This window comes from Austrofundulus limnaeus, unplaced genomic scaffold (genome assembly GCF_001266775.1).
Source record: "Austrofundulus limnaeus strain Quisiro unplaced genomic scaffold, Austrofundulus_limnaeus-1.0 Scaffold644, whole genome shotgun sequence".
NCBI classification, from domain to species: domain Eukaryota; kingdom Metazoa; phylum Chordata; class Actinopteri; order Cyprinodontiformes; family Rivulidae; genus Austrofundulus; species Austrofundulus limnaeus.
In genome coordinates this window covers 64,775-74,210 of record NW_013953046.1, presented here as the reverse complement: position 1 = coordinate 74,210, position 9,436 = coordinate 64,775, and the positions used below count along the sequence as shown (strand labels likewise).

Here is a 9,436-nt window from a genome sequence, read left to right as displayed (position 1 = left end):
ACATAGAAGAGGTGATGGCTTTAAATTTTAAAAAGATTGTTCCTTGTAAATGTCTTTAAAATATGTATTTTGACATTTTAAATAAAAAGACAGACATCTATCATTTTTGAAGGGAACTGTCCCCATCAAATTTAAAATTTAATTCATTTAAACCCCCACATTTACCATAAAACATTAGTTCATCCAGTGTTTCTCTTGTTTAACAAATAAATTTATTTCATTTTACCTGTAGAAAACTCACATTAAGTGTTTTCTTATGTAGGTAAACATCTGTTCAACAACCTGTTAAAATACACCAGAATGCAGGAAATGACATTTACTTCTTTAAAAATTTCTGGGGGAGGACCCCCCAGACCCCCCACCAGTGGGTCCCCCCAACATTACAAATACTTACTCTTGTTTTTTTTGTCTCTGAATGTCATAAAATCAGTGATATTATCTGTGAAATTACAAATTGAACATCTGTTGGCAAATCCATAGCTTTATATTGCCATAGTTTTCAATTAGTCATTTTTACAAACACATCATAAAATTTGTGTTATTGATATTAGTTTTGGTGTGCCACCCCTGGTTTTTCAGTGGCCCCCCCCTGAAAAATATTTCTGCAGGCGCCACTGTAGAGGTGACAGCTCTAACTGCACCAACGTGCAGCTTACAGTTTAAAGAAATTTCTTGCTTTTACTTTTCGTTGGTTTCAAAACAGCACAGGCCTCTTTTCTAACTGTCTCTGCAAATCTGCCAGCATGTTGTTGTTTTTTATACCATTCCACTTTTATTTACAACACACTTAAAACAGCACAAGGCCAACCAACGTGTTGTACAATGCATAGAGGACACGGATAAAATGCAGAGATTAACAGAAGGTAGAAAATAAGGGTTGGAATGCCCACAGGAATATAACTGTGTGGTTGAAAACTGATCCACTCTGAGTCGAAGGCCAGGGAACAGCAGTGTGTTATTAAATACTACTTAAAAACTAAGAGACAGGGTATATGAACCTTGATGTTATTGTTTTCTTTTCTTTTTTTTTTTCTTCTTAGGTCTGGAAATTGTGCGAGGCCAGAGCAAAACAATCGACAGTTCAATTCTTGATGCCTCCAATCTTCTGGCGAGCGTGCCTGAAGCTAAGCGAGCCAACATGGATGTGGTTTTTGAGATTAAGCGCTCTCCCAATCATGGTCGGATCACTCTGAGTGGTGAGGACCTGCCTCAAAATGTACCTACATTCATGCAGCAAGATGTCATTGAAGGAAAGCTGGACTACCTCCATGATGATTCAAGGGCTGCCTCTGACAGCTTTTCCTTCAGGGCCAGGGTAAAATCTAAGGGTCCTGGTGGGTCTTCTCCTGCTGAATCTGTTATTTTAGAGGAGGTCTTCCATATTTCTATCAAACAGCGAGGTTCTGACCCCCCTGAACTAGTCGCAACAGATATGCTCCTGGAGGTTCTCCAAGGCACCATGAAAGTCTTGACTAAGAATCAACTCAACACTCATGACAAAGACAGCCCACCAGATGAGATCAACTTCATAGTGACCAAAGCACCTGGCAATGGGAAGCTGGTTAACTGTATCACACTGGAATCCATCTCTCACTTCACACAAGAGATGATCAATCATGGGGAGGTATGCTTCAGAAGCGATGGCAGCCTTAATGAAGGCTTTTTGGACTTCATTGTATCAGATGGCGAACTTCAAACAGAGCCATTCACTCTACACATTGGCATCCTATCTCAAAAACTGCTTCTTGACAAAGTCTCTGAGATTAAGGTTAAGCAGGGTGATGATCAGACTCTTGTGACAGAAAAGATGTTGAATGTTACAACCGGGGGCCCGGCTGAGGTGGACATCCTTTACAAAATCACCAGCGTTCCCAAGTATGCGGCTATCATGGTGGACCGGCAGCCCACATCTGCCTTTACACAGAAACAGATCAAAGAAGGCAGAGTCAGCGTTCGCTTTGTCAAGTCCACATCACCTCGAGACAGCATTTCATTTACGGCCCGTAGTCAGGCTGCTAATGTTTCCTCTGTCCTTAACATCACTGTACAGCCTTTGGCCAAGATTGCTCAGGATCCTCTGTTACCTCAGGGTACAATCGTCCAGGTAGACAGAAGGCTTCTGGATGCTACTCCTTTGGCCGACAAGACTAGAAGTTCCCCTACATTTACAATCACCCAGCAGCCAAAGGGCGCTCGTTTTTTGACTAATTGGGGTACTGGTGCAGGTCAACCGGTGGACTCATTCAGTCAGAAGGATTTGAATGAAGGCCGTGTTGTGATGGACATTTCAGATGGTGCCTCTGGATCACAAAGTGGGGGTACTAAGGATGAGGCTCGCTTCCTGCTCAAAGCCCACGGAGTGCCTCCAGCAGAATGTGTGCTTTCCTTTCACACAGGCCCTTACAATGCATCTGGGGTTTACCCTGCCACTTTATTAAGGACTCCCAACAGTAAGGACCTCTCAGGTAAGGATGGGTCCCTTGGAGACCACCTCACCACTGCATCTCCTGGCTCCAGCTCCCAGGGGAACCCACACGTTTCCCGCCACAGCAACTTTTGGTCTATTTTCATCCCCATCCTGGTGGTCCTCCTTCTCTTACTTCTGGCAGCCATCTTGGCCTACTACCTGATCCGTAAAAACAAGACGGGCAAACACGATGTTCAGACAGCGGTATTCAAGCCCAAAAATGGAGAGGTGGCCACCACAGAGACCTTTCGCAAAACTGACCCAGCAAATAACATTCCCATGACCAACGTGGACTCCAAAGATGCTGACCCAGAGTTGTTGCAGCACTGTCGGACAACAAACCCGGCCTTGAAAAAAAATCAGTATTGGGTTTGAGGCACTTTTACATAAAGCTAAAAGGAAGGTTTATTCTCATGCTTTGGAAGTCTCCTTATATCATTCCTCTCAGTATTAAGGACTGTTTGCCACAGCAGATCAAATGAAACTCAATGCTGATGTCATATCAGTAGAACTGTGGACACATTCTCAGGCAAGAAAACACTGAAGTTATTGACAAAGAAAGAAGCAGTACCTTATCCTAGGCGGCCATGGCTATTTATTTTGGATTTATCATTCCTCATTGTCAGAGGGCACAAATGAAGACATGAACATGCTACATGTTTGCAAAAAAGTATTTTTAATGTGCTCTGTCATTGTATTCAGTATGGTATTATGGGTTAATATTAATCACTTGAGTTTTTAGGAAATTAAAAATATGCTGTATTTTTTGAGTATCGCCATTTTGGGCCCAATGGGAAATTTGATAAAACCGTGATAAAGTAAAACTATGTCTTGTACATGTGGACTGAGAGCCTGTCCTTGTTTCTCTTGTTCTAAAGGTTCCTTCGTTTCGTCTCAGGTGTTGAGTTTAAGGATTATTATTAACACTTTTGACAACACTCAAACTGACCGAGAAACTGATACAACTTTTGTGTCTCTGTGTATGTCTCACTGCTTTCCAATTTCTAGATGTTAACCTGCGTTTCTTTTTCCTTTCTTGTCTTAATGTTAATCTTAGGCCCTCTTAAAACTAGATGACAAATCCCCCAGAATGCTTTTCTGCATTTTCATTATGTTCTATATGTCAACAGCACTTTCCAACAACAATTCTACAATGTATACTCACAATTCTTGTCTTGCAATTGTGTGACTATCGGACCATATCGCACTAGAAGATCACACCATGCTAACACAACGACACCATCTGTGTTAGGTTTAAGGACAACGTGAGGGTTAAACACATTTGATTTACAAACAAGGATGGTTCATTTTTAGTCTCCAGGGTCAGTCCGCAGTTCAGAAATTATTTAAAGAAACTGACTCATAGCTAAAATTTTATTTTAAAATGTCAGAGCAAGCATCACTATTATGAGCATTCCATATAAAAGTGGACTATATAGACTAGTTTAATGAAATGGCGATATGTAAAAACTCTTTAGTCTTATTTTATTGGTTAAAGCTAAATGTAAGTCAGAGTCTTCCTATCATAATTGCTTTAAAAAAAATTTCCTACTACTACGTGAAAGTTAATAAACGCATCACAGCTTAGGTAAAAATCGACGGGATAAAACACTTTTTAAATCCAAAAAAGCAAACCCTTTTCTAAACTGAGAGATGTTTAAGTATTTGTTGTACTTTTTTTTTCATTATATTTGTATACCAGTGTTACTTAATTTTTCTATGTGTCAAATACTGAGCATCCAATTTTTTTTGACAGTCATCTAGTTTTGATCTTCTATCTTTGTATATTTTTATAGTAGTGATTATAAGTAGAAAAACAGCACAGAATTAAAAGATTAGGAGGTTATTTTGTGTTTAATAGATTAACAGTCTTACTGCTTTATGTGTAAATATTGTGCCTTTTAATTTTTGTGACGTTTTATAGTAAAAACAAGAGGACAGATGAGCTGTTAAACACACACACATAAAAAAGGCTTCATGTTTTGCTACATTGTGGGAACCGTTTTCCAGAAAAAGCAGCCTTGTGGGGACTGAATAATCATCGTGGGGACCAATGCCTGGACCAATACAGATGCTAATTTCAGGTAGGGGGGTTTAGGACAATGGTATAAATTGAGTTTAGGTTAGTTTTAGGGTCAGGTAGGTAGGTACCTGTGAGGTTAGTTTTAGGGTCAGGTAGGTAGGTACCTGTGAGGTTAGTTTTAGGGTCAGGTAGGTAGGTACCTGTGAGGTTAATTTTTGGTTAAATGGTCATAGGCTATAAAATTACCAGAAAATTAATGGAAGTCAATCCACGGTACCCACAAGGATATAAAAACAAATGTATGTGTGTGTGTACTTGTTTCTGCTATTGACCCTTTGCACATGACGTCATGCGCCTCAGAAGACCGCCCCTTTTTTCCATGTTGGATGGCAGAAACAGACATGTCCATAAGATACTATTGAGCTAGAGGAGAATCAGGCAGTTGGTAGCCTATTATTGTTCCCCCCCCGCCGTTGATTTAGCTGTAAAAATGGTCTTCAGCTGCTGTGCAGTCGGTCGGATCTGGAGACTCTCCGGTTAACCGGACCGGAGAGTCTGTCCGGTTTCGGACCGCTGCACTGCTGGTTCTAAAATATTATAATCTCTCCATCTGCCCACCTGCACTCCGTGTCATAGTGAAGATATAAACAACAGTAGCTGCGTTTCCATTGACCATGAAAATGCGCAAATTAGAATTTCAAAAATAAATTTGCTCAATGGAAACACGTCAATATCGAAAAAAAACTACGTTTTTGGACAAAATGTTTTTGCTCTAGGATGAGGTGGTTTTTTGGCCGTATCGAAATTTATGTTTTTCGAAAAACTGCAATGGAAACACTTTTTTCACATCACAGGAGTCACGTGATCAACAGCCGTCTGTTTCTACTGGTGAAAAAGACGATGATGAAGAAGATAACAGGAAGTAGAAGTAGTAGTAATATCACAGAAGTAGTATAAAATAGTAAACTCACCGACTACAATTTCCCAAAAACACAGCATACGTAGCCGCTCCCAAGTAGGGACTTGTCCCTGGAAAGCCTCGATAAAAGACGCCGACGTCTCCTCTGACGATGAGCGCTAGTGTCGTGGTAGCAACATGCTATGTGTTTACATCCATCGCCGCCATGTTTGTAATGACTTATCATGAGAACAAACGTATTCACGTGACTTTAATAACATTTCTTACTTAATGGAAACACTGCAGTTGTGAAACTGTGTTTTTCGACATTAACAGAATATCGACAAAGTTTTGCGCACATTTGCAATGGAAACACAGCTGATAGCTGGAAATATATTTGTTTTTACTCAATGTTGAATCAGTGTTGTTGAGTGAAAGGTCAGAGGAGGAGAAGCTTTTATTTATTTTTCCCACGTTGATGAAGTAAACACCAGTTACGCATTCAGATTGTCATAAAATCAGACCAGCTGATCATCAAAGCTGTTCATCTTTTTAATTTAACTGGGAATGTATCATTTCAGCTAAATATCGAACAGAAAGAAGCGCAGCTCGGAGCGCTGTTGTACCCGGAGCTGGTTAGAAGAGAAGCTACTTGTTAGCCTGCTAGCTGTCGTTGGCTCTAAAAACCATCCATCCGTACAGATATGAACCAGTCACACAGAGTGGAGAAAGCACTGCTCAGACAGAAGATCTGATGAAGAAAATAAGTAAGAAAGCGTCTCTGACTGGATTCATGAGGTCCGACGCCAACGTTAGATTATCTGCTCAGTGGGATCTCAGGAAGCAGACGCTCAATGTAACACGAGCGTCAGACAGAGGTCGCTTTGAAAGTCATCTAGAATCACGTATGGAATCGACAAATAAAAACACTAGGTGTGCGACTTCCACAGATAAATTATCTAAACTTGAACAAGTAGAAACCATGGCAAAAAAAAAACTTCAAAAAACAATCGCTGCCATTCACTTAATACAGTTACAAAAATGAATGGAAGTCAATACAAAGTCTTCAGTTTGATGCAAGTACAAGAGTGTGTGTGTCTGTTTCATCATCATGTGTTCCTGGGGTTGGTTTTTTTCATAATTTATTATTTCGATCACTCCTCAGTCATCATTTCATATTCAATTTTCATGTATTTTATTGTTTTCTTATCTGCAGGTGCCTTCAGAATTTCTCGGAGTATGTTTTAGGCACAAATGGAAATAAAATATTGATGCAATTAAACGAATGTTTTTGAGTTGTTTACTTGAGTTACTGAATGTTGCTTCTACAAACTAAAGTGAAACTCTTCTGTTGTGATTAAGGCTACTTTGATTTAGCTGCTTTTGCAGATTTTTGTACGAAATGTACAAGTAGTTTACATGTGTCTTATTTAAAAATCAGCTAAAACTCTGTCTTCACTTACACTGTAGTTGTCATTACAATAGGTTGCACACTTTGCTCAAGTGTAGTGAGATTAGTCTGGCACTTGCTTAGATGTGATCCAGAAGACCAAGTTTTCAGAGGGTAACTACAGATTCATAGAATAGAATAGAATAGAATAGAATAGAATGCCTTTATTTTCATTAAACGCATGCATAATAAGATTAGAGTCACTCCCACAGCAGTGCAAATACACATTAAAAGAAACAGAAAAGAGTAAAAGAATAAAATCTGCTAAAATATGCCCATATACAGTACATCTGCATGTGTACATACACGTATATACAGGGGTTAGACAATGAACCAGCTGGTTTTAGACCAGAACATCCCTTTCAGACAGCTTCCTGTTGTGTCCACAGTTAATCCTGTTGGATGTGGTTAGTCCAGGGGATTCTGATGTTATCAGTCCATGAAATGGACGTTATTAGGCATTATCAGTCCCATACAATGGCTTCAGAGGGTCCCTACTGTGCCTTCTAGGCTTCAGACTGTCCAGACAGTGCCTCCTAGTGGGTTAATGTATCAATGACAATAAATGTGTAAATAACCAAAATATATTGTCATAATTTTTTTTGTGTCTATGTCGGTCTCAAACCCTGGTCTCCCACTCTCTGATCCAACTCTCTACCCATTGCCCTATGGAAAGCCACAATATATTGTTGTCAGAGGTTAGGGCTAACCATGTCATTTCCTCTAAGGGTAAACTTAATGGCTTTATGCCTCATATTAACCAGATAGTAGTTTTATGCCTCATATTAACCAGATAGTAGTTTTATGCCTCATACTAACCAGCTGACAATCAGAATCCATTCTGTGGCACGGGGAACCTGCTAAGCGGCACAGGCAGGACATTCTGAAGCCATTCTAGGGGACTGATAACGTCCATTTCATGGATGATAACATCCGAAGCGGGTGGTTGGTCCTTCTTGGTGGTATGCTGACATTACCCTGGATACAGTGGCTCTTGATTCATCACAAGCACTTGCTGTCTTGGTCACAGATGCTCCAGCAAGATGTGCACCAACAATTTGTCCTCTTTTGAACTCTGGTATTTCACCCATAATGTTTTGTGCATTGCAATACTTAGAGCCTAACTGTGCTCCTACCCTGCTAATTGAACCTTCACACTCTGTTCTTACTGGTGCAATGTGCAATTAATGAAGATTGACCATCAGGCTGGTCCAATTTACCCATGAAACCTCATGAAACGCCTGTCATTGGTGTTTCAGGTTCATTGTCTAACCCCTGTAGATGCATAAACCTGCACATATTCACTAGCAAGGACCACGCCACGAAGATATAATTTAGAGTTTGTTGTAGGGAGGGGATGAAGGGATGAGGGGATGAGGGGATGAAGGGATGAGGGGATGGAGGAGCTTTGCTAGGTCATCTGGGGAGGGGAGAATGCTGGAGGGCTTGAGAGAAGAGTCATTGTTGGGGTATGGACTTCTATATTTCCCGGCCCCACATAGGACCCTCCCCGTCGCCCCCCCAGACGGAACCTGCAGCAAAAGGAAGTAAAGCATGATTATGAGACCGAGGGAAGGAAAAGGAGGATGATGTGATGAAGGGAAGGAAGGGGAAGAGGTTATTGGATGGCGTGGGATGAGGTGAAGGAGGAAGGAGAGTTGACGAAACATACAAACTGAGAGGAATGTGTGAGAAGAGATTAAACAGGCTGCTAGGACAATTGGAGGTGTGTTTATGGGCATGGTCCTGCTCCCAAACCTAAGTTATCATATTAACTTCATTAGAAGAACAAGTAAAAACAGCAGCTGAGGGAGGAAATGTGGTCAGTTTGTCCTCCAGCAGTCTGAGCCTATAGAAAAGGGAACTACAGGGAGATTTATAAAAAGAAAGTTTTGATCGTATTTATAAAAGTAGAGTACAGAAAAGTAGAGAGCAGCGATGACTGTTGTTCATTTAACAGAAGAGGTGACCAGTGCATTAGATAAAAAGAAACARGCTGTTGGGGTATTTATTGACTTAAAGAAAGCATTTGATACGATTGATCATGAAACACTCATCAAGAAACTTGAGTCCTGTGGTATAAGAGAAGTAGTTTTGCACTGGATGAAAAGTTATCTCAGCAACAGGCAACAATTTGTGAAGTTGGGTGATTTCCAGTCCTCATGCTTGGACATTGTCTGTGGTGTTCCCCAGGGCTCTGTATTGGGATCCAAATTGTTCATTTTATTTATAAATGATATATGTAAGGTCTCCAAGACACTGACATGAAATTAGAGTTATGTAAACTGAAAGTGTGGTTTGACATCAACAAATTGTCATTAAACTTAGAAAAAACAAAATTTTTGTTTTTCGGGAATTGTAAAGGGCAAAGTGATTTACAAATAAGAATTGATAATGTGACTGTGGAGAAAGTGACTGAAATCCGGCTTTTGGGAGTAATGGGCCTCATGCAAGAACCGTTCGTACGCACAGATTTGTTCTTAAATTGTGCGTACGAGTGATTTAGGAGAATTTGTGACATTCACCAATGTTTTCGTATTCTACGATTTTTTTTCAGATATGAACAAAATTTACGAGTGGTCCAGACCTGTCGTATAT

General features: G+C 40.3%; 1 protein-coding gene across 1 annotated transcript in view; it reads left to right on the top strand.

Annotated features, from left to right (window-relative positions):
• cspg4 (chondroitin sulfate proteoglycan 4) overlaps positions 1-3,237 on the top strand; it is a 183,228-nt gene extending 179,991 nt beyond the window's left edge. Inside the window, exon 11 of the mRNA XM_014027385.1 lies at positions 1,041-3,237. Coding sequence (XP_013882839.1) covers positions 1,041-2,842 — 1,802 coding nt within the window. The 3' untranslated portion in view covers positions 2,843-3,237. The remainder of the gene's footprint in view (positions 1-1,040) is intronic.
• The last annotated feature ends 6,199 nt before the right edge of the window (positions 3,238-9,436 follow it).